This window comes from Taudactylus pleione, unplaced genomic scaffold (assembly GCF_031769625.1).
Source record: "Taudactylus pleione unplaced genomic scaffold, aTauple2 ptg000609l, whole genome shotgun sequence".
Classification (NCBI taxonomy): domain Eukaryota; kingdom Metazoa; phylum Chordata; class Amphibia; order Anura; family Myobatrachidae; genus Taudactylus; species Taudactylus pleione.
The window spans coordinates 9,063,102-9,088,477 of record NW_028285011.1 but is presented as its reverse complement, the minus strand read 5'-3'; the positions used below and the strand labels follow the sequence as shown (position 1 = coordinate 9,088,477).

General features: G+C 45.8%; 1 protein-coding gene across 4 annotated transcripts; it reads left to right on the top strand.

Annotated features, from left to right (window-relative positions):
- Positions 1-11,898: 11,898 nt before the first annotated feature.
- On the top strand, positions 11,899-24,992 carry GPR45 (G protein-coupled receptor 45). 4 transcript variants are annotated; one of them, XM_088454060.1, is made up of 3 exons: positions 11,899-11,992; positions 22,854-22,895; positions 23,362-24,992. In XM_088454060.1, exon 3 carries the CDS (start codon positions 23,498-23,500, stop codon positions 24,617-24,619), a length of 1,122 nt encoding a protein of 373 aa, XP_088310186.1. In that variant the 5' UTR covers positions 11,899-11,992; positions 22,854-22,895; positions 23,362-23,497; the 3' UTR covers positions 24,620-24,992. The 4 variants fall into 4 exon arrangements, with proteins under 4 accessions (XP_088310186.1, XP_088310187.1, XP_088310189.1 ...); XM_088454061.1 differs by having other exon boundaries at positions 22,854-23,111; XM_088454063.1 differs by lacking the exon at positions 22,854-22,895.
- The last annotated feature ends 384 nt before the right edge of the window (positions 24,993-25,376 follow it).

Here is a 25,376-nt window from a genome sequence, read left to right as displayed (position 1 = left end):
ATGAAAGTAAGGGCCTGCATTGCTTTAATCTAGTGGGCTTTTGTGATGATTATTAGCTGCTATATGATGTCTGCTGCTGTATGGTTAACGACTTTGATTAATATGTAGCGCATCAGTATATATGTGCATGTATTATAATATATGGTCGCTGTGGTACAGTTTGAGTATAGTAACTTTGTTTTCAGTACAAATGTAGATTTGACATACTTTGTATGGTCAGTGTTATGCATTGGTAGGATGTGTTGTTCTTGTTTATTTATAATCTATTGCTATGGTAGCGGGCTGCAGATGACGTTGTATGAGAGCGGCCATCGGCGGTCCTGCTCCCCGGCAGTTCACGTGGTGACGGTGGAGGGTGATATAAGGTCAGTATGTGCAATGTTGTTTATCCTGATGACGAGACAGTAAAATGGTCTCGAAACATTGAAAATACTGATTGCTGTGTGTGCAAAGTTTTATACCGAGTGCCGCCTTTTTGTTATATATATATATTGTCATATGATTGGGGTAGGGGTCCCTCTCCTGGGTTAGATGGACACCTCCTTACACACAGCAGCCAGGAAACAGCACTCCAGTCGTGGGTTTTCGTGCAAGCTGGTCAGCACCAGTTTTTATTGTGCAACACCAATAATCAAATAAAACATAAAATAAATCTTAGCCTGTCTGGGCTCTAACTAGACAGTTAATTTTCCTCTCTACAAGTGGCAAGGCCTACTGCCTCACCACAAACACAGTACTTTCAAAAGGTCACAATGTCTCTGAACAATCCTCTGTGTCTGTTTTCCCCAGGGTGTGTGAGACACTGCATCAAAACTCTTACACAGCTATATTGAGCCACTTCCAGGTGTAATCCCTAATTAGCCTGCTTCTCAGGCTGAAAGGCCTAACACCTGAAACGGCCCTGTGGATGGAGCCCTCCCTTCTCTCTCACATCCACACCCCCAGGACCCATTATCCGGCTTTTACCAAAAGCCGATACTCAAATCTGTTTGGCAAAACAGACTTTTCCTGGGGGTTTAAAACACATATGACAAAAATCTGGGAAACACATACACGCTGTCCCTAACTTCTCCAGTGCTTCTATCACAATATATATATATATTATATTTAGAAAGTATTATGTAGCCTGACGAAGGGAGAATAGATCCCGAAACGTTGCAGTCATTTCTGCATTGAGCTGACTATTTACAAAGTCCGCCGAGTGCCACACCTGGAGGTGTATGGATGTATTGTTGTGAGCACCGCGGCAATTATATTCATTGGTAGGAGTGTGCCAGGCCGTTTGGGAGATTATATATATTATACACCAAATACTCAGCACTCCACAAGGCTGTCAATAGTCCAATTCTGCTGGGTGCCCTCCAACACCACTGGGAACACAGTCAATAACCACCGACTGCGGCACTTGTGGAATAGCAATAAAGAGTCACACCGACCTCTCAATCGTTCATTGAGAGGTCGGTGTGACCCTTTATTGATAGTTACCGTGAGTGCCGCCGTCGGTGTGTGTGTGTGTATATATATATATATATATATATATATAATATGAAATATTACAGCACAAAAAGGGGGCGCCACATCGTGCATCAAATAAAAACAAAGAATGTATTACATAAAAGACATAAATTCCAGGTCAGCGTGCGTAACAAAGTAGGTGGTCTAGAACTACCGCAAGAATAAATAATAATGTAAATAACAATAAGGCCGGTGTTTCGAACGCCCAAACGTCTCCAGGATCTGATCCGGCCAGTCAAGCAGTCGCACAGTAGGGTCACGCCAGGCCACATCCCAACATGTTTCGTCATTAGACTTCGTCAGGAGACTGACTGGCGTTATCCAGAAGAGGGTTTAAACTGCTATTTAAACCCTCTTCTGAACAACGCCAACCATTAGACTCCTGACGAAGTCTAATGACGAAACATTTTGGGGTGTGGCCTGGCGTGACCCTCTGTTACTGTTCAACTGCTTCACTGGCTGGATGAGATCCTGGAGACATTCGGGTGAAACACCGGCCTTATTGTTATTTACATCATTATTTATGCTTGCGTTGGTTCTAGACCGCCTACTTTGGTACGCACACTGACCTGGAGTTTGTCTTTTATGGAAGAAAGGCTTTGTTTATATTTGATGCACGATGTGGTGCCCCCTTTTTGTGCTCTAATATTGCAGATTTCTACCCATTCGGATCTGGGTCTGTGTGAGGGGAAGACGCCGGCTGCTGGCCTGTGCACTGTTAAAGTTTCAATTGAGACCAAAACGACACAGTTGAATGGGATGCAGTCAGGAAACCGACGGTCGAAATGCAGACCGCCTACTTCCTGACTGAAATCCTGACGCCTATCATTATCCCTACGCCGGGAGCCCGATGCCTGGTATACCAAACGAAGGTAAGCCGGGCAGCGGGCGTGGACAGCCGGGCGGGGAGGAAGGTTAGGTTAGGGGCTCCTGGGGGGGGGACTTAGGGTTAGGCACCCTCCCCAGGAGGGTTAGGCTAGAGAAGGGGGGGGTAGGCACCCCTGGGGGGAGGTTAGGGATAGGCACCACCCGGGAGGGTTAGGTTTAGGCTGCGGGGATGGGGGGTTTAGGGTTATGCACTATGGGGGGAGGTTAGGGTTAGGCACCCCTAAGGGAGGGTTAGGGGGGGGGGGAGAGGGTTAGTTATACTTACCTTAATTACCTGCCGGGATCTTCACTGCTGTCGGTCTTCCATCGTCGAGATTTGAACCGCCACACATAGGTCCGGCGGTCATTCATACCGATCCCAGTTGAATATGTCTTTGTGAAATAATTTCAGGACTGTGGTATCCTGTTTTATTTGATTGACTATTTGGTACCAGCGCATTGACTTTCTTTGTTGTTTTGTTTATATATACTGTGTGTATGTATGCGTGTGTATGTGTGTATATATATATATATATATATATATATATTTAAGCAGCCTGGAGACATCAAGACAGGTGAAGTAGCGCATGTCAGAGGTCCTAATGTCTGCCCAATCAGTTTATCTTGCAGGGTACTGGATAGGAGGCAGCATAGGAGTGCACTTCTTCCAACAGTATAAACCTAGAATAATACATTCAATGTAAGTATCAAATACACAAGGAAAATACTTGTTTACATTATAAATTATGAATGCAAAATACACATTCTCAATGTAATATTTCTATTTACCTAAACAAAAATTCTTTAAAAATCAAATGGGAATGATTTCTTCTGCTGCAGTCCAAATGCAAATAGAAAATGAGTGTGGCGAATAGACGGACAAGTTATAATATGGCAGGAACAGTAATGATTTAAATGCTATCAGCATGAGGGACACAGGACCTGATTCAGACCCGGTCGCTAAGTTGCGCTCGCTCTGTGCGATTTTTGCCCTTCTACGCATGCGTATAATTCGCAGTGCATGTGCGCAAGCCAGTCTCTGCGATCTGATTTTGGTTGCTCATAAGCCACTATCAGGTCGCTGCTTTGAGTGGCAGATAGTGCCGTTTGTGGGTGATATTATGGGAAGGTGCTTGTGAACGGGGGAGTGGATGTGTGAATGCAGGCGTGTCAGGCCGTCAAAAGGGCGTGCATAATTAGCAAAGTAGCGTCATTGTACATGTCACCTACATGTATTTCAGGCCGCACTGATCGCTGTGCTTGTGGCGGGTTAAGGCAACCTCAAGGCCTGCGAGCAGCTCCGATGGCTATCGATGGACCCGATTAATCCTACATTTCCCGGAGATGATGTGTGTTGCGAGTGGCAAGGGGGTGTCTTTATGCACTTGCAAGCGCACTTTGCCGTAGCTCGCTAAAACATAGTGGGTGTCCTTACGCGACGCAGTGCGAGCACTTCATTTAAATAACCGGCCCCTTTTTGCCAGCGAGCGAACGCATCTAGCGAGCGGGTCTGAATGAGCTCCACAATCAGAATAGAAAAGCTAGTACTGGCAATAGTCAGCATCATCATTGCAAGAGATACCTCTCTTGACAGTTGTAGTTGTGACTGTGTCTATGGGGTCTATGTACTAAGCAGTGTTAGGAGACAGATTGAAAAGTGATAAGGTGCAGCCAATATGCTCCTAACTGCCATCTCACAGGCTGTGTTTGAAAAATGATAGTTGGGAGCTGATTGGCTGGCACCTTATCACTTTTCACTCTGTCTCCTAACACTGTTAGTAAATAGACTCCTATGTCTTCGTGGATAGCAATTGCAATTCAGAATTCACAGTGAAAATGAGAGTTATGGTAAAACTTACCTTTGTTAATTCTCTTTCTTAGAAGTCCATAGGGTCCACAGGGATACCATGGGGGTGTAGGTGATGAATAAGGACCGGACCCCGCCCATGAGCCTATGGCAAATCAGTTTGTTAACAAGCCCAAGGCAGGGGGAGGAGAGGAGAGAAGGAAGACTGGTACACAGAAGAATCACACTCGCACATCAAAGAGACGGGAAACCAGTGACCAGGAAACCCAACCCAGAGAAACCAGGGGCGTCAGGACGGGCGCCCTGTGGACCCTATGGACTTTGACAAAAGAGAGTTAACAAAGATAAGTTTTACCATAACTCTCATTTTCTTCTTCATGGTCCATAGGTATCCACAGGGATACCATGGGAATGTCCCATAGCAGTATGCAAGGGTGGGGACGCTCCTAAGCTGAGAGGAGTATCCTGCATCCAAATGAAGCATCCTGAGAGGCAAAGGTATCGAAGGCATAAAACCTAAAAAAGGTGTTGACAGAAGACCACATGGCTGCCTTACAAAGCTGTTCAGCTGAGGCGCCACGGCGAGCTGCCCACGAAGGTCCCACAGAGTGAGTGGAATTAGCAGAGACGGTAGCTGGCACAGGAAGGTCTGTCTGTGTGTAAACCTGTGAGATAGTCATGTGAAGCCATCTGTTTGTTAGCTGGCCAGCCCTTCTTGTGAAATCCATAGGGAATCTGTTTTCCGAAGAGAACTTGTACGGGACACGTAGATCCTGAGAGTACGAACCACATTCAAGGAGGCCTCACCTGCCGAGAGGTCTGGTGATTGGAAGGCCGGGACTACGATTTCCTCATTAATATGGAAATGAGAAACAACCTTGGGAAGGAAGTCAGGACGAGTTCGAAGAACAGCCCTGTCCTGATGAAAGTTCAGAAATGGGGAGCGCCAGAAAAGCGCCCTTAACTCTGACACCCTACGAGCGGATGCAAGATCCAGAAGAAAGAGTCTTCGCTGTAAACCACTTGAGTTCCACAGATTCCAGGGGTTCAAATGGAGTGCCCTGGAGGGCCTGGAGAACCACTGACAAATCCCATGGTGCCACTGGAGGGATGAAGGGAGGTTGAATACGGAGGACACCCTGAAGGAAGGTGTGGACATCCGGCATTGGAGCAATTCTGCACTGGAACCACACATATAGTGCAGTCGTTCACTAGATCATGCAGTGTCAAACGACTGCACGATATGTTGTCCATCACATCGTTCGCCGGCACACACATCGTTTAATGTGTACCCGGCTGAACACACAAGCAGGACCAGGCAGTGAATGCTGCATGGACTGGTAGATGAGAGTAGAAGAGTCTGCCAACCGCCCTGGTTCTAGTGGGGATTTTGGTTCACTACCTAGTCAGGATTTTGTGCAAGTCGAGTCCAACCTGAGAAATAAAGTTATAGCGTAAACGATCACTTTACTTTTTCTCTTTGGACAAATGGGCTACTATGAGATTTGTTTTTGTTACATTAGACCAATTAATATCTTATTGCCCTGATTAACAAATTAGTCTTATCAGGTAAAATGCATATGCCCCAAAAAGGGAAGCAAAAACAAGCTCTTTCTCTGGCAAAAACACCTGATTTCTCTAGCAAAAGGGTTTTTCTGCCCTTTGATATATTAGATGGTAAGCTTGCAAGCAGGGCCCTCTTACCTCTATGTCTGTCTGTTATTACCCTGTTTTGTTCTATAAATGTTTCCAATTGTAAAGCACAACGGAATATGCTGCGCTTTATAAGCAACTGTTAATAAATAAATAAATATATTTGCCCCTCTGTTCTATACCTAAAACCACCTTTTACAAATGAAATGCACCATATGGGCCAATTAGTTGCATTTGAACCCCAGCCAGGTTATCATTTGTTAGGCAGCCCATTTGGAGGTGAGTTCCCGATGACAATAGTGATTGGGGACAACATTATAATCAGAGGATGCTGCACCAGAGCACACTCCCTTCACCTATACATTATACTTACCTCTCCGAAGTCCGGTGCTACAAAAATCACCAGGAAAATTGCACAGCCACCATTTATCTGAAGATTTGCACATGCTCAGTAGTGAAATCACTTGCACATTGCGCTGGTGCCATGTTCCCAGTGAAAAGGGCATGCGCAAGTCTCTGGCACAGTGCCAAAGTTTGCACATGGGCACATGCTCTCTTAGGGGCATAATTATTAATTATCTGATTCTAGACCCGATAATTCTAATTTCCTATTACGACAATAAGAAATGAAAGATCGCCCAAATGTATTAATACTAGGGGTGAGCGGGTTCGGATTTCTGAAATCCGAGGCCGATCCGAGTCAGGCTCGACTTTTCCCGCCTGACTCGGATCTGAAATCAACGCAAAACGTCATCATCCCGCCTTCCGGGTCTCGCGGGTTTTGGATTCTATATAAGGTACCCGCGTTGGCGCCATTTTCTCACTCGGCTGTGGACAGTGAAGAGGGAGGGTGGGAGTTAGGGCTGTGTAGTGCTGTGCTGTGCTGCTGTTGTCCATAGGGGCTGTGTCCACTCCTCCAGGGGGTGCTCTGTCCATCAGGGGTGCTCCCCCAGAGTGCAAAAAAATAAATATTTTTTTGTGTTTGTGAATTGTGTGCGCAGTAGTCGCACGTGCATCAACAAAGTAGCGCCAAGTGTGCGCCTGTGTCATAAGTAAAGGGCCGGCTGGCTTGACCATTAAAGGGTGCTGTAACCCCCAAAGTGCACTCCAAACCAAATAAAAAAATATTTTCTGTGTTTGTAAATTGTGTGCACTGTGGCTGCACGTGGAGAAACGCCAAGCGTGCGCCTGTGTCCCATAAGTAAAGGGCCGGCTGGCTTGTCCATTAAAGAGTGGTGTAACCCTCAAAGTGCGCTCCACACAAAATAAAAAATTCTTTTTTTCTTGTCTTTGTGAATTGTGTGGGCTGTAGCTGCACCTGCATCCTCAAAGCAGCAGCGACAAGCGTGCGTCTGTCTGTTAAAGGGTGGTGTAACCCCCAAAGTGCACTCCAACAAAAATAAAACATTTTCTTCTGTGTTTGTGAATTGTGTTCACTGTATGTCAAAGCAGCAGCGCCAAGCGTGTGTCTGTCTGTTAAAGGGTGGTGTAACCCTCAAAGTGCGCTCCACAAAAAATAAAAAATTCTTTTTTTTTCTGTCTTTGTGAATTGTGTGGGCTGTAGCCGCACCTGCATCCACAAAGCAGCAGCGACAAGCGTGCATCTGTCTGTTAAAGGATTACATCGGTGACAGCATCCAAGTAGGCATGTCAGACAGTCCGTACCTGTACTGGCAGGAAAAAGAGGTAATTTGGAGGCCCCTCTACAAACTGGCTCTATTTTACCTGAGTTGCCCCCCCTCCAGTGTGTACTCCGAAAGAGTGTTTAGTGCAGCCGGGAACCTTGTCAGCGAAAGGCGTAGGAGGTTGCTTCCACAAAATGTGGAGAAGATGAAGTTCATAAAAATGAATTATCAACTCTTCCAAGGAGACCAGCCTCCAGAACGTACAGAGGGACCTGTGGTGGTGGATTCCAGCGAGGACGAATTAATACTCTGTGAGGATGAGGATGTACACAACACTGAAGAGGGTGAGGAATCGGTGGATGAGGACGACATCTTGCCTCCGTAGAGCCAGTTTGTGCAGGGACAAATTAATTGCCAGCTTGTTTTGTGGGGGCCCAAACGAACCAATCATTTCAGCCACAGTCGTGTGGCAGACCCTGGCGCTGAAATGATTGGTTTGTTAAAGTGTGCATGTCCTGTTTATACAACATAAGGGTGGGTGGTAGGGCCCAAGGACAATTCCATCTTGCACCTCTTTTTTTTTCTTTGCATTATGTACTGTTTGGGGCCTAGTTTTTCAAACTGCCATCCTGTCTGCCACTGCAGTGTCACTCCTAGATGGGCCATGTGTTTGTGCCGCCCACTCGTGTCGCTTAGCATAGTCATCCAGCTACCTCGGTGCAACCTTTTGGACATAAAAACATTATTGTGAGGTGTTCAGAATAGACTGGAAATGAGTGGAAATTAAGGTTATTGAGGTTAATAATAGCATAGGAGCAGAAAAACCCACAAATTCTGTGATTTTAGCTGTTTTTATGCTTTTTTTTTTTTTTTTTCTAAAAAATACAGATCCAAAACACAAAACCCAGAACCCAAAACACGGAAGGGTGGTTTTAGCAAAACCAATCCAGATCCCAAACACGAAGAAAGATCCAGATCCAAAACCAAAACACGAAAAGTGGCCGGTGCACACCCCTATAAAATACACACGCAGCAACAAGGGCTCTGATAGGAGCCTGTCCCTGCAGTGTGTTATAAGTGAAGTGATCACTAATCTGATAACCGAACACAATACTGAGCCTACACTATATGCTGACCACGCATGAGCGAATGGGGAGGGATCCCTTTCCAGTACCTTTTGCGATCTGTAGCCAATATACTACAAAGGCTAACACCCTCTACTGGGGCTGAGCTCCGGAAGGCGACTTGGTCAATTTTGAAAATAAGCAGCCCCTATTGTTTTATATGGAGGCTGTTTTAGACCCTCCAACATGACCCCTTCTACCAGGTACACAATTTATGCTGCTGGACTTTCCATGTCATGTATGATGCCGCCGCAAAAACCTCAGGGCTCTGTGGGCAGGACTGTCACTGTTCCATGGCCTTTGCTTCTGGCTAGCAGGGTGCCTGGAACGCCACCCTGCACCCAATGTTACTGCTGCAGTGCTGCCCTTCACATCCGTTGGACGCTCCAGACACTCTTCAGTTTGAAGACGCCCCGGTCAGTGCTGCACTTAACGGTGCTGTCGTCCACACTGTGCAACTTATGATCAGTGGCGTCAGAAGGTGGTGCCCTGGGTGTCACCCGCCGAGGGGTGACACCAAACTGCCAACTCCACAGTGACGGGAGCTGGGTGCTGCACTGTAGCATTACGTGCGGCACTCGGCTCCTGACAGTGAGGGAGCCTGGACTGCAAAACAAACTGGTCCGCAGGGGCAGTCCGCATCTCCGACACCCACGGAGTGATAAAAACGGGGGTGGGGCTGCTAGGCTACTCCCCCACTTGCAAGGCCACGCTTCGCAGTGCGCACTACAAGGCAGCCCACCACTTCCCGCATCGGGTTTCAGAGCAGATAGGGATGCCACTGCGCATGATGTCATAACATCATGCGCTTAGGGGGCAGCACAGGACACAGCTGAGCAATGTTACGGCAAAGTGTATTATTGTAGATACCAGTGTTGAAACACCCTTCACATCAATTGATTAGTTTATCATCGGTGACTGTAATCATACTTGAAGTGGCAAGTCCAAAACCAGAGCATCTTGTACCTGGTGGAAAGGGACATGTGGGAGGGTGTGCTGATTTGGCAATTGAAAACAATGGTTTACAACATATATCTCCGATATTTGATACATACACGCATAGTAAGTATATGTGGATTCCTGTACACCTGTTTTCTGGGGTATCCTGCAAATAAACCGCCCCTGACCAGAGGCAACATGTAGCAATTCCAGACTGTGTTTAGAGGAGGGGGGCTGCTATGTACATCAAGCACATGAAGGAGAAGTTAAAATAGAAGGTGGAAAGTAGTGAATGGATGATTTGTACTCTTGGGGGTATATTTACTATATATATTAAAAGTGTGGGTTTTTAGAAGTGGAGTTGTTGCCCATAGCAGCCAAACAGATTATACAGTACATATTTATCTAGCACCTTCTAGGAGATAATAGCCAGAATCTGATTGGTGCTATGGGTAACAACTCCAGTTCTAAAAAGCTGCACTTTTGTACATAGGCTGTACATAGGCTTACCCAGTGGCCTAACTAGGGGGGGTGTTAGACGGGGCATGTGCCCGGGGGGCTGCCGCCGTCCAGGTCAGTGGATTCAGTGTGTAGTTTGGACCGCACTACACAGTAAGACAAACGCGCTGGGTAGTACACTCACTGACAGAACTCTCATTGGCTGCTGCACCCAGGGCTAGCCAGGTTGGAGCTCACTAATGAGCTCCACCTTCCGGCTACCGCAGTGGGTAAAGGGAGAGACGTTATGACGTCTCGCCCATAGTGCCGAACGGGAGGAGCGGACGGCAATGGCGCAGGAGTCAGGATTCAAGTAAGCATTGTTTTGTGTGTCTGTGTGTTATATATGTAAGGGGCACTGTATAAGGGGCATTGTATAAGAGGCACTACTGGGGGTACTGTATAAGGGGAACTACTGGAGGCACTGTATAAGGAATACTACTGGGGGCACTGCATAATGTGCACTGCAACAGGGGGCATTGCATTAGGGGCACTGCTACTGGGGACATTGCATGAGGGGCATTACTACTAGGGGCATTGCATCAGGGGCACTACTACTGGGGGCATTGCATAAGAGGCACAACTACTGGGGGCACTAAGGTGCATATGGAAAGGAATGTTCAGAGAGTGGCGAGAAATGGTGGTGTCATGTTTACACTTTTTTGCAGTGTGCGCCTTCGGGACGCGCATATACTTGGGGGTGGGCTTCATTTCTCATTTTGCCCTGGGCTCCAAATACACTAGATATGCCACTGGGCTTACCATACTCTCTCTTTAAACCGAGACACTCATGAATTATACCCCTTTCACATCCCTAATGGCGGGTCGATCTCAGTTGCAACCCGCCGGAGTCCCCTTTCAGCCTGGCGGCCCGACCCGGCACTAATGCCGGGTCGGTGACGTCACCAGCATCGCTGCTGAGTCGGCGCTTGGAGATGATCTCACCTCTAAGTGTTGGCTCTCACTATGCAGTGAATGGGACCCTGGTCGCCAGGGCCGTAGCTAGGGTAGTGCGGCCGGTGCCATCGCACAGGGCACCACAGGTCAGGGGGCGCTGTTTGGATCTGTAAAATTTCTGTTTATCATGCTTGCTTGTAGCTTCCTCTGATATCATCCTAAGCATCTCCTGGCCTCCCCTATCTATTCCCTGACCCTTCCCCATGAAGCCATGGCCCTTTTTTAGGTGTATTATGTCCTTTTGAAAAATGAGGGGGGTGCCAATGCTTTTTCTGGCACAGGGCACCAAAAAGTCTAGTTACGGCTCTGCTGGTTGCCGCGACCCTGGTTACCCATTCACACCACACCGCGAGCCAGATAGAACTAGTGTTCAACCCTGCTCGCTACCAGAGTTGAAATGCCAGGTCGCTCGACCCGGGTTATTTCAACTGGCCCCTTTCACACTGCGCAGTAACCCGGCTTGCTGCACGTTCATGTGCAGTAACCCAGGATATTTGATGGCAGTGTGAAAGTGGTATTACACAGATTCTGTGGCTGGCTGACTTCAAGCCTGCATTTCACCTGATTTTAATCAACCACAGAATCTGTGTAATTCACGAGTGACCCGGTTTAATGGATAGTATGGTAAGCCTAGCTATACAGAACTGTACATGTTATACTTGTATATGGAATATGAATGGACTCAGTGTCCCTGCTGCTGTCTGTACCAGCATAGGACTATAAATCAGAACATTGCAGCAGCACTGCTATACAGATGAGGATGGTATGTGCATGGTACCTTGTGTGTGTGTAATATGGGACCCTCTGACTAAGATGTGGGGAGGGCGCAGGCAGCAGCAGCAGCTCAGAGGACAAGCGCTGACTAGAAAATGCTGAGCCCACCCCTAGAAGGCATTAGTCGGTGTGGAGTGGACTGTGGAGCATTCATGGCAGCCTGGGTGGCTGGTCCAGCTGTGCTCCGATCGAATAGAAGAGGACATGTGCCGGAACCCACGGTGCTGCTGCGGGTGAGCCTCGGTGGCTGTGTGTACTGTATGTTTCGGCTGTTGTAGTATATCCGGGAAACATGAGGAGAGGGGGAGAGGAGCTGCATCCAGCCGGGGACTAGGTACTGCAGCGCCTGCAATGCACAGCTATGGTGGCGGCAGCTAGCACATATATTTCCTTATATATAAGCGTTATTCTGCGTTATGTCACTGTAAGACTTTAGCAATGGCTATATGCTGTACATTAGCAGCTGTCACTGTTTTATATAGCTGCTGATATAGCGAGGATGACGTGGTTATATTACAGATATCTATGCAATGTTCCATTAGATACCATTTTAGAAATGGTCGCAGAACAGCAGCATTATTTTATGGAGTTTCAAACATCAAATGGACTTTAAAATTGTCTCATTAATCCCAGCATAGGTGCTTACTGTATGCCAGGCCAGACTGACATCACTGCAACAGGGTGATTGACTGTAATCAGAATTATTTTCTTCATTAATATGCTACAGGATGTTCGATGCTCAGATGAATGGGTACTAAAGTCGGTCTACAATGTGTCTTTTATAATTATATAATCCAATAGAGAGAATGTTTTGGGGTGTATTATATGTGTGTGTATGTATGTGTATATAGAATATACCCAAAATCATAGGCGGCACTCGGAGGCTAATGACGTAAAACCCTCACAAGAGGGACTTTATTCAGTCAGTCTGTCGACGTTCCGCCCCTTCCTCAGGACAACAAGATAACATACAACATACACACAACATATTTATACATAATCACTTACCCCTAAATGGTGCCATCTCCATCTGAACTCCGCTCCGTGGCCGTCCTTCCGGTCGCGGCAACTCCGCAGACCGCTCTCACTGCGGTCTGCCCTACACTTGTGGGGCCGGGGGACTTGTCCACCCCTTGGCTACTTGTGGCACTGCTGGGTGGCACCCCCCCTTTGGTCGGCGCCCCTGGCGAGAGCCATCCTGGCCAATGAGTAGATACGCCCCTGCTTATAGTGATGAGTACTGTACCATGAAAAGTAACTTAAGTTCATATCTTAAAGTACTTCTCAGGGGTTGGGTACAGGATGCCAGCGATTGGGATCCCGGTGGTCAGAATGCCAATGCTAGCATCCGGACAGGGAAGGGATGCCAACACTTGTCGGTCGGTATCCTAAGCCTCCCCCTCTCCCTACCCCTAACCCTCCCTTCCCAGTGCCTAAACCTAACCTCATCCCCTAGTTTGTAAAACTAACCCTCTCCCCTACTCTTAACCCTAACCCCGTTACTTACCTTCGGGATGCGGGCGCCAGGATTCTGGCAGGTGTCGGGATTCCAGCGCCGGCATTCTGAACGCCGTAGTCCCCTCGGTCGGTATTATGGCCGCCTCCCCTTCTCATTTTAGCCTGTATTTTGTCTTGAATTATTAAGAGTTAGGGGCCATCAGCACTGCATTTATTACATAGGACAATCTTCAGTGTGTGATTATTTTGTGTGTGTGTGTTGCTCGGATGGCCTGGAAATGTGATTATCCAGTAATATGAAAGGTGAAGGCACAAAACTGGTTCTATTCAAATGATTGGACAAGACCCGAAGACCGCGGGGTTTTTTACAATACTCATGGTCCATTTGTGTTAATGGAGTTATCCACTTTAATAAATAAAATCTCCTACCCCAGATGGCAAATTGGTCCTTCTGCTTTCCCAGCCATTTCCTGGTAATTACTATTGGTTCATACTTTGAATCAATGGTAATTGGTTCAACTAAATAATTTCTAAAACAGCTATCCAATAAAAATGAGGTGTAACATAAATCACTGTGGTAGGCTATAAGAGGCTTCTTGGTAATTCAATTTTTTGAATAAGTTGTTTTTCAGACTATTAATGATTGATATCTCTGCAGCCTTACCATAGCTTTATGTGACTACCACATGGCAACCACAGCCACATGGATACATAATAAACTCTAGTGATCAGAGAGGCTTGGAAACACTGGACCTCATTCAGAGTCGGTTGTAAGCGGCCGCTTGGTCGTACGCATCTGATGTTTCCAAACCACGCATGCGTACGGTTATTTGTGCGCACGAGACCTTGCGATCCACAATGCTGTCGATAGTACGGCTTATGAGCAGGAAGTGGTTTACGAGAGTTGATTGACATGAAAGGCCGTTTGTGGGTGTTGACGGGGGTGGTGGTCTAAAAACGTAGGCGTTCCTCACCGTTTTCAGGGCGTTTCAGGGGCGTACATAAATTTCCTGCTACGACCGACATAGAAGGCCGGAAGTAGTAAAACGTCACTCTGCGAGCAGGTTAGAGTCCTGGTTGATCATACAGCTTGAGGTTGGGTATGTGCTCTCTCAAGCCCCAGAGTACAATCGATACTATCGAACGTGACTGATGTTATGTTTGATGTTTCTATTTTGTGCCACACAATGCAAGCAGCTAATAATCGTTTGTTGTTGCTAATAACACTGCTAATTGGCTTGTAATTGATTCAGTTGCGTTTGCATTAGCGAATAATAAGAATACATTTTCATGGCGATGGCTTATTCTATGCGTTTTTTTGTTAATTTTTGGTGTAATTTGCAAACAACACAAGCGGCCGCAACCATCAGAAGAAAATTAACATACAGCGATTGACAACGATTGACTCGATCGCTAACTGCTATCACTCGTTAGCTAGAGGAAGTGCTTTGATCATGTATGTGCGTCACTTTGGTTGCGATCGCCCGGCCATGCGATTGTTTTTTTTTTCTGATTCTCGATCGTTAAGCGTACGACCGAGCGGCCGCTTACGACTGGCTCTGAATGAGGTCCACTGTTCTGAACACGGTGGGGGTGATTCAATTGTTTGACAGAATTAGCTTCTGTCTATAATGATTGGAACCTAATATAATTGTATGTGCAACGAGTCCCACTCTGGTTGCGATGGCGACATTCTCGCGTAAAACAGCTTCTCCTGTGCTAAGTGCCGGGCATGCTGCACGAGCACCCAGCCGCAAAGCCCTACTTTATTCATATTTCTGCTCTCACCTCAGGAGAGTGTGAGCGGAAATGCGCAGTAAGTGGAGCCTTGGGGCTGGTCGCCCAGAACAATGTAATTTGTTCCCAGCCACTTTAGATGGGAGCTAAATCAATTGTTTGCGCAACCAGCCCCACGCAGGTCACAATGGTGTAAAAGAAACAGCAAAAAGTAATCCCCCAGCACTCAGAATGAAATCAGTAATAAGATTTTAAAAACTACACGGCTGTAGATAATTCAGAGCTCACAGTTGCAAAAATATGGCTAAGCCTCCAGGCAATGTCACGGCTTCTCTAATACTTGGTCAAAGTCTGGCGTGCAGAACCCCAAAAAGCCAGAGAAGGCCAGCCACCCCAGGGAAGCATCCAAGGAAGCACACAAGTGAAAGATTAAAGTGTTAGTAAGTGTTAATAAGAATAAAGCAAAAACTATGTGTTAATAGGTGATACACAGGTGAAAGGTGTAATTAAAATGCTAAGAAACACAATGAGAGCTTGTGCCTGGCACGCTGCACAAGCGCCCATTCCCAAAGCCGTACTTCTGCTAGCACGTGAAAAGGGTGCAAGCAGAAATGCTCAATAGGTGCAGCCTCCAGACTGGTTGCCCAAAACAATTTAATTCGCTCCCGGCCACTTTAGACAGGAGCTAATTATGTCAAACATTTGAAATGTCCACAGTATGCACTAGACCACAGGTTCTCAAACTCGGTCCTGAGGACCCCAAAAAGTGCATGTTTTCCATGTCTCCTCACAGAATCACAAGTGAAATAATTATCTCCTGCCTGGCTGCTCTTAACTATCTCTTTTACACTGCACTTTTCTTACTATGGCGGTGCCCTGGGGCGGCTTAGCTGGGCCAGTTTGGGGGTGTCCTGCGCTCTGGATTTGAATCCTAGTATGTTAGGGACCTACCCGACAGAGGTTACCCGGATGCAAAAATGTATTTATTTATATACAATCAGTTAATTTGGAGTTGAGCACCTGTACTTCTTTTTTTTGTGCATATATCAATTGTCTCCACAGGTAGCACCTCCAATTCTATATATATATATATATATATGAGAGAGAGATATAGATAGATATATGTTCAAGGTGTGCAGTCTGAGACCCATTTCCCATATAAATAATTATCTCCACCTGTGAATCTTTTAAAATGTGTCAGTGAGTAATGAATACACCTGCTGGGTGACCTGGAAAACGTGACCTGTTTGTGGTCGGGATGCCGACTTTCGAAATGCCGACTGCCGTCATCCCGACTGTTTAATCCCGGCAGGGGTCTAATGATACTCGTCGAAATCCCGACGCCTGTCATTTTACCTACGCTGGGAGCCCGATGCCCAGCATACCGAACGGAGGTGGGCTGTCGGCGCGGATAGCCGCCGGGAGGGTTAGGGTTAGGCTAGGGAAAGGGGGGGGGGTTAGGGTTAGGCACTCCCAGGGGGAGGTTAGAGTTGAACCCCCCCCTGGGAGACTTAGGTTTAGCCTGCGGGAACAGGGGGGTTAGGTTTAGGCACTAGGGGGGGAGGTTAGGGTTAGGTACCCCTAAGGGAGGGTTAGGGGGGGAAATATTAGGGATTATACTTACCAATCGAGATTTGCATACCTGCCGGTCTTCTGCTGTCGGGATTTGAACCGCCGGGCATACATGCGGCGGTCACTCATAACGATCCCGTGGGGTCCTGAGGATCGAGTTTGAGAACCACAGCACTATAAAATACTTCCCCCTCTTCCCTATCCTGTGCCACCACATGACAGTCTGCAAGCATATTCCTCACAGCCAGGGGTTAAAGTGGGCCAGAACAGGGCAGAACTGCGTTACGTTACTTCTATTTGGAGACTGAACCACTCCGACCCACTTCAGCCCAGCACCGAAGGGAGGCTCCATTTGCCGGGCACCCGCTGAGATTTTGTTACCAGCGGGCGCCCGGCTCCCTCCCCGCAGTGACAGCCGGAGGCTGGAGCTCACATCTGAGCTCCGGCTTCTGGTTCCCGCAGTGTGCAGTGCACTATGGGAGAGGCGTTATGACGTCTCTCTCATACTTCAGAGGAGCTGCCAGGTGGACAAGACGGCAGCGGATGTGGGATTTAAGAAAAGTGTTTGTGTTTTTGGTTTTTTTGTGTAAGAGGCTTCACTATAGGGGGCAGTATTACTGGGGGCATTACTACAGGGGGAATTACTACTGGGGGCATTACTCAGGGGCACTACTAATGGGGGCATTAATCATGGGACATTACTATTGGGGGCACTACTACAGGGGGTATTACTACTAGGGTCACTACTATTGGGGGCACTGTTACAGGGGGATTACTAACGAGGGCATTGCATAGGGGGCACTGCATAAGGGGCAATACTCCTGGGGGAACTGCATAAGGGGCACCACTGCTGTGGGCTCTGCATAAGGGGCACTGCATAAGTTAACTACCACTACTGAGGGCACTGCATAAGGGGCACCACTACAGTGAGCATTGCATAAGGTGCACCACTACAGTGGGCATTGCATAAGGGGCATTACCACTACTGGGGGCACTGCATAAGGGGCACCACTACTGAGGGCATTGTATAAAGGCACCACTACAGTGTGCATTGCATAAGAGGCACCACTACAGTGGGCATTAGTGTAAGGAGCACTACTACTGTGGGAATTGTGTTTAAGGGGCACATGTGGGCATTGCGTAAAAGGGGCACTGCTGTGTGTCATACGTGAATAAGGGACACTACTATGTGGTGTGATGTGAATGAAGATTGTGCTACTGTGTGGCGTCATTTGAATTGGGAATACTATTGTGTGACCACGTCCCTTTCCTTCGAGGCCACGCCTCTTTTTTTCTCACAGCCATACTTTCTAGTATTTAGAAAAGGAGATAACGATCTGTAGGTAGTTAGGGCCCTATTTAACAATGAACATTACTTAATACCAGCTGCATATTTAGTTTAGTATTTCAGTGATAATAACTAATATTCCACTGGTATTCAACATTACTTACCTCTACGGTACGGTCCAGCAACGTCCCCCTCCTCGGTGGCATCCTCCACTCTGTTGCTGCCAGCTTATCACTGCCACTGTGTCATGCGCATGGCGACAGCCAGTCTTCACATGTTCGTGACACTTTCACGCACATGTGTAGACTGGCTGTCGCCATGACTTGGTGATGTCTGGAAGGCTTTGCTGAAGCCAGAAAGGCTGTTGCTGCGTATCGCTCTCGCCATGAATCAACCAATCTCGCCAACAATTAACACACATACATGGCGTAAGTGTTACCATGACAAGCAGCAGGAATATTAGTTTACCGCTGTTTGTTAAATATTGAAAGGAGCACAAAATCCCTTCAGTAAACTTGCTAAAAGGGGTTTCCACACACATTATATATATATACAAAAATCAGGTGCGGCACTCGGCGCAATAAACAGGCAGAGACACAGGGATGAATCAACGTTTCAGTGTTAGATACACTATCGTCAGGATAAGGGAGAACAAATACAGCTTACCTTAAGTAGTTTTCACCCAAGTGCACACGCCACGACAGTAGCGGGACCACACACCCGTCCGGAAGCGGCTTGATGACGTCATCACGCATGGCCCGCAATAACTGATAACACCACGTGTACCATCACCATAGTAACAAGGCTAAACATAATGAGAAATAAACAATGAGCAAATCCATGTACATATACAGTCTCAGAATGCATATATAAATCAAGACGAAGTCAAGCATAAAGATTAATTTAAACCCCTAGGAGAAATAACATCTAAATGGTGTATCTACCATGCCTCACAGCAGAGCAGCCGTCGATCTCTGTCACCTCCCCTAAACAGCAGGGGGAATATGATCGATCAAAGGGTATTTCAGACATGCCAGATTGTGCTTGGCCTCCACAAAGTGGCGAGCCACAGGCTGATCACTAGAACCGCTAGCAAGAGCAGCTCTAATCGTGGAGCGATGGGTAGCCATCCGCTCCTTAAACTTGCATTGTGTCTTACCCACGTATGAAAGACCACAAGGGCAAATGATTTGATATACTACATAGGAGCTATTACAAGTAAGTCTATGGCGGATCTGGTATTTTTTACCTGAATGTGGGTGAAAAAATTAGTCTCCCTGTATCAGGTACCTACATGTGACACAATTACATTTAAAATAGCCTAATTTCTTTTTAGACAGGAAATGTGTAGAAATAACCTCACTTTTGTTGGTAATATCGGATTTCACAAGTAAATCCCTTAGATTCCTGCCACGAGAATAACAGGACATGAATCTCATATCTGATCGTTTCAAGCTTGCATCAGATGTTATAAATAGGCCAATGTTGTTTAGCTATCTGATTAATTTTAGGGGACCGAACATTCAACCGATTCACCCAAGGTAAGTAAGCGTTAGTAAGGCTCTTATTTGTTTTGACCAGTAATGTATCACGGTCTATTTGTAAAACGTTATTTTTAGTTTTATTCAGACTCTCCCTGGAATAACCACGGGATACAAATTTATCGATCAGATGATTAATTTGTAATATAGCTTCTGTCTCAGTCTTACTATTGATACGTTTTATCCTAATCATCTGGGAAAACGGAAGCCCATACTTTAAAGAATGTGGGTGACAGCTCTGAAGTTGCAAAAGGGTATTCCTGTCTGTTTCCTTGTAATGTACAGAAGTAGTGAACATTTCGTTATCCCTGGAAATTTGAACATCAAGAAAATCAATAGACTTTTGATGCAATCTGATGGTAAATTTTACAGGACAAACACTCAGGTTATGATGTTTGATAAAGTCAAGAAACATAAGATCTGTTTCATTCCAAATCAGAAATAAATTGTCTATATACCTAGAATAAAATAAAATTCTAGAAGCCATCTCCAGTCTATCAAAAAATCTACTCTGTTCCATAACAAACATATAGGAATTAGCATAGCTAGGTGCTACAGCAGAGCCCATTGCACATCTGTTAATTTGAAGGTAAAAGGCACCGTCAAAATAGACATTTTTTTTTGTCAAAGCGAATTCTAATAGTTGGAGACAAAAATCAATAAATGCTGAATCATATAAGGCACATTCTGTTAATAATAGTCCCAGGGACAACTCACCTTAAAATATTGGGGTCCTACTCCATTTTTTGGGGGTCCCATCACATATTATGGGTGGTAAGGGCAGGCAGTGGTTGGGACAGTGCTGGTGGCAGGTAGCAGTGAGGTAGAGAAGGTTAATGACAAGCAGCAGTTGGGGTAGAGATGGTAAAGGTAGGGAGAATATGGGGCAGTTGGGAGTAAGGGCAGACAGTGCTGGGGGTAGGGAGGGGGTAAGGGTAGATAACTACTTAAAGTAGTAGTCGTAGTAGCAGCCACCCCCCATTTCTATTGTTTGCCAAAGGGTAATACCCCCTTCTGGCCGCTTGCCACTCTTCACTGTTAGCAGCAGCCGCGGGAAGTTCAGCCCTCCCAACACCAGACATTCACCCACTAACCCCGCAGCACCAAACCCTGACCCACTACCCGCTGAGACCTACTGGACCCCTGTCAGTGCAGCCATGCCAGAGAACACAGTCTTCTGCAGCTTCCGCACACTGGATGCAGGGGCCGTGTTCACGCCGGGTCAGGGAGCAGCATCATATCCCTGTAGCCCAGGGCTTGACAAATTTTTTCGAAAATCTAGGAGCCAGGATGAAAATGTAGGAGCCAGACTACCGTCCCCCCAAAAAATCACAGGAGTGAGTAAGGAGCGCAGCTCTGTGTGTTATGCAACTGTTATACACAATATACTAGTCCACAAAATGCCACATTCCTGAGCACCTACCCCCTAGGCAACCATATCACATAGCCACACTACTGAGGGGGTACCCCCAGGCAAACCGCCGCACTGCAGCGACATTGCTGTGCAGCTTCCCCCCGGACAAACAACCCCCCCCTGCGGTCACATTACTGAGCAGCTAGCCCCCCCCCCCCCAAATAGCCACACAACCAGGGGGGTACCAGCCGGCAAACCACTCCTCCGCAGCCATGCCGCCCCCCTCGTGGTCACACCACTATTTCTCTGGAGCCTTTCTGCAATCCCTGGCCACACATAGACCCTCTTACCGGAGAGCTCTATGCAGCCGGAGTTAGGATACACCAGACAGCCGGGACGTACAGGAGGATAAGCACAGACTGGGACAGACAGCAGGAGTCACAGCACGCCCGGGACGGAGAGGAGGAGTCAGTGCAGACCAGGACGGACAGGCACAGCAGTCACCGCAGGCGACTCTCAGCACATGGACCCGGGTCACTGCACCCATGGACACTGCACCCATTATAGATACGCAACTGCCTGTGGGGGCAAATTTTTTTTTTTTTTTTATTTATTCCTGTGGAGGCCATTGTGTTTATATTTTATCCTATTGGGGCCAATGTGTGTGTTTTTCTTCATGTAGGGCAGTGGTTCCCAAATGTTTTTGAATCACTGTGCCCTAGAGTTACCAGCATTGTTTTCATGGCACCCTTAAGCCAAAAGTTTGTTATTCAGAAAAAAATTTAGTAAAGTGAAGTAAATTGCGCTTACCTGTCATCCTTAGGTTTAGTTATGTGGTGGTGGACAGGTTTGCGCTTCTGTTTGTCCACATATTTAAGTTACATTGACCATAAATAATTTGATTTGGTGCTGGACCACCAACCTGAGGCACCCCTGCAAGTGTCCCAAGGCACCCCAGGGTGTCACGGCGCACAGTTTGGGAACCACTGATATAGGGGTTAATGTGTTTAGGTTTTTGACTACCAGGGCCAGTGTTTGTGTTTTTCTGCATGTGGGGGCCATTGTCTATGTTTTCTTTTCTACCAAGGCCAATGTCATCTGCTACATGCTTCATGGGCTGTAGCTGCTAAATTGTTAGATTTACAGAAAACCTGTATTTAGATGGGACCCATAAAAGGTCAAGTAGGACCCACATCTTTTTTGGCTCAGCGCGATCGCCGATACTTATGTCATATACTGTGTGTATGTATATATATATATATATATATATATATATATACACACACACACACACATCAGTGGTGTCCCTCCCTGTGGTGACACCTGTTGTGGGGAGGGTTGTAGTGTGCGCCAGCAAAAAAGGGAGGTCAGGTTTTTGGTGTCGCCCCCTCGGCAGGTGACACGCTGGGGCGGCCCACACCCTCCTTGTGATGCCACTGACACACATATGTCACACCTGTATTACACACACACACTTACCTTGCAGCAGCTGGGTTGAAGATCTAATGGGGACGGGACCTGGAAGGCTGCCACCATATCATTAGGCCCCTCCCCTAGCGGCAAAATGCTGGGATTCGCAAGTCAATCGAGGGGGGATGGTGCCAAATTACTTGATTCTAATGGAATCTCGTCAAATTGGCTCCGTCTCCTATTGACCCGCGAATCGCAACATTTGGCCACAAGGGGGATGGGGCTTAATAAAATGATGTCTGCTGTTGAGTCTGTCAGGGAGGGGTTCTGGGTACTCAGAAATTCCTCCTGCGTGCACTAGTGAAAGGGGTAATGTATCTTTGTTAAATGGGGCCCTTATCTTGCTATTTAAAGAAAAAATAAAAAATCCGGCGGGTCTGTTTCAGCAGTATCTGTGCAGTTTGGAGCTGCATTCACATCTATAGCTGTTTGTCCTCTACAATCCAGAACATAAATCTTGGTTCTCCTTAGTCATTAAATGTACCTGGATTGACTGTAGTTATCACCAAAATGTGTAATGATCTCTTAAATGATTTATACTTATTTATTCTGAAGCTTAGCATGTGTATTGATGGGGTCAACAATACAATTCAGTAAGGATTCATAGAGATGTATAATATGTTGTTGAGTAAACTTTTGCCACCAGTAAAGGGTGCTACTTTTTTTGTCTTCAGCTGAGGAAGAACCAACAAATGATAAAGCTGCTGTGACAAAATGTGAGTAAAGTAGAAACCTTGCAAACCTTTACAGTCTGTCATTGGCATTATTAAATGACTTTAGTAAATGAAAGGTATCACCACTGGTACAGTGCCCTGCTAACCTACAGACACCACTTTATTACAGTGACCTATTGCAGTCAGCTGGGCATTAGTGCTGGAAAACTGCTGAGCGATACCGATCACTCTCGTCTCTTCAGCCAACATAAAAGAAATGTAATGCAATATGTCATTTATTTTCTTATATTATCTTCTGCCAAACTCTATCCATCATAACTTATCATCCAGCTGTCCCAGTTATGCCTATTATATGGTTGTTTACATTGTGATTAAAGACTAGATTCTATAAAAAAGGAAAGATTTGTTTATTAAGATAGTACATACCTCTAACTGACCATAAATCTTTTGCAATGAATGTAATATACGTATGTGTCCCTCACATGTGTTTTTCGTGTCTTATTACCAGATCTTTGAAGATGTAAGAAGTTTTGGAAGATTCTTCTGCTAACAAGTGCAAATGAAATCTGTTCTAATGTCTAAACTATGGAATCCAAACACTACAGAACATCACAGATAGGATTCTCTGTGCTATCCTTGTAACAATGGACTGCAACACCACCGCTCTTGACAGCTGCACTTTTTCCAATCTGAATGTGACTACAGTGAGCCCAGATTTCACATTTGCTGCATTCCCCACCCCTCTCAGGATATTATTGGCAATAATAATGGTACTTATGATTGTCATTGCTTTCTTGGGCAATGCCATTGTTTGCCTTATTGTATATCAGAAGCCAGCCATGCGTTCAGCAATCAATCTCCTTCTTGCAACGCTGGCATTCTCTGACATCATGCTGTCTCTCTTCTGCATGCCTTTCACTGCCGTTACAATTATCACTGGGAGCTGGCACTTTGGAACTCAGTTTTGCCAGATATCAGCCATGCTCTACTGGTTCTTTGTATTAGAAGGAGTTGCCATATTACTTATAATCAGTGTGGATCGCTTTCTGATCATTGTACAGAGACAGGATAAGTTAAACCCACACCGTGCCAAGATCATGATCGCCACCTCTTGGGTGTTGTCTTTTTGCATTTCTTTTCCGTCTGTTGTCGGCTGGACATTAGTGGAAGTTCCAACACGTGCACCTCAATGCGTTTTAGGATACACTGAATTTTCAGCTGATAGGGCATATGCAGTAATGCTCGTCATAGCAGTGTTCTTCATCCCTTTTAGCGTAATGCTCTACTCTTATCTATGCATCCTGAACACGGTCAGACGAAATGCTGTTAGGATTCACAACCATGCAGAGAGTCTGTGTCTGAGCCAAGTAAGCAAGTTAGGGTTGATAGGACTGCAGAGGCCTCATCAAATGAATGTGGACATGAGTTTCAAGACCAGGGCCTTCACCACCATATTAATTCTCTTTATTGGTTTCTCTCTATGTTGGCTTCCACATTCTGTATTCAGTTTGCTGTCAGTCTTTAGTAGGACTTTCTACTATAGTTCCTCATTTTACGTTATTAGTACTTGTATCTTGTGGCTCAGTTATCTTAAGTCTGTATTCAACCCTGTCATATACTGTTGGAGAATCAAGAAGTTCCGTGATGCCTGCATGGAGTTTATGCCCAAAACGTTTAAGATTCTACCACAAGTTCCAGGGAGGAAAAGGAGAAGAATACGTCCCAGCACCATCTATGTTTGTAGCGAGCACCAGTCAGCTGTTTAGAAAACCTTTTCAGGGATATTTATTGTACAAGCACAGAATACTTAGTTTACATTCTAAGCTGCCTGAAATATTGTTCACTTATGTATTTATTATTCGGATTTATCTATATTGATCCATAATGTGGTCTATTTTCCAACAACAAAGTGTGCTCAGTTGTTTCCTGATCTTCATAATGAAGAGTTGGCTTTTCCATGAACCCTACCATTTGTGGGATTGTCAAGGCTTTATAAATAGTCCAGATAATCTTTCATAAAAGGCAAGAAAGTAATGTGGATTTGCACTGAATTATTGTACATATACATTTTAAGTTTAAGGGTAAAAAGCAATCACTTTGAGCAATATTAGAAAGAAGGAATGCTAGACAATTTGCAATAATCACAAAAATAAAAGTAGAATTTGCATATGTAGAGTTAATGTTTTTGTTTTATGTTTTACAATGTACCTTTATGAGTTTTCACACTAAGGAGTCTATCATTCAATATTTGCGGTTTTAGTGTTTACCTGTAAATACTAAGTATCATCTGAATGTATATATATATATATATATATATATATATATATATATATATATTGTATACAGTCAGGTGCATAAATAATGGGACTATCAACTCAAAAACTATTCCATGGACAGGTGTGGGCTATTCCCTCGTTATTTCATTATCAATTAAGCAGGTAAAAGGTCTGGAGTTGATTCTAGGTGTGACATTTGCATTTGGAATCAGTTCTGTCGACTCTCAATATGAGATCCAAAGAGCTG

Coding starts and splice junctions, on each gene's coding strand:
- GPR45 (XM_088454063.1), top strand. CDS start 23,498: ATGGACTGCAACACCACCGCTCTTGACAGCTGCACTTTTTCCAATCTG.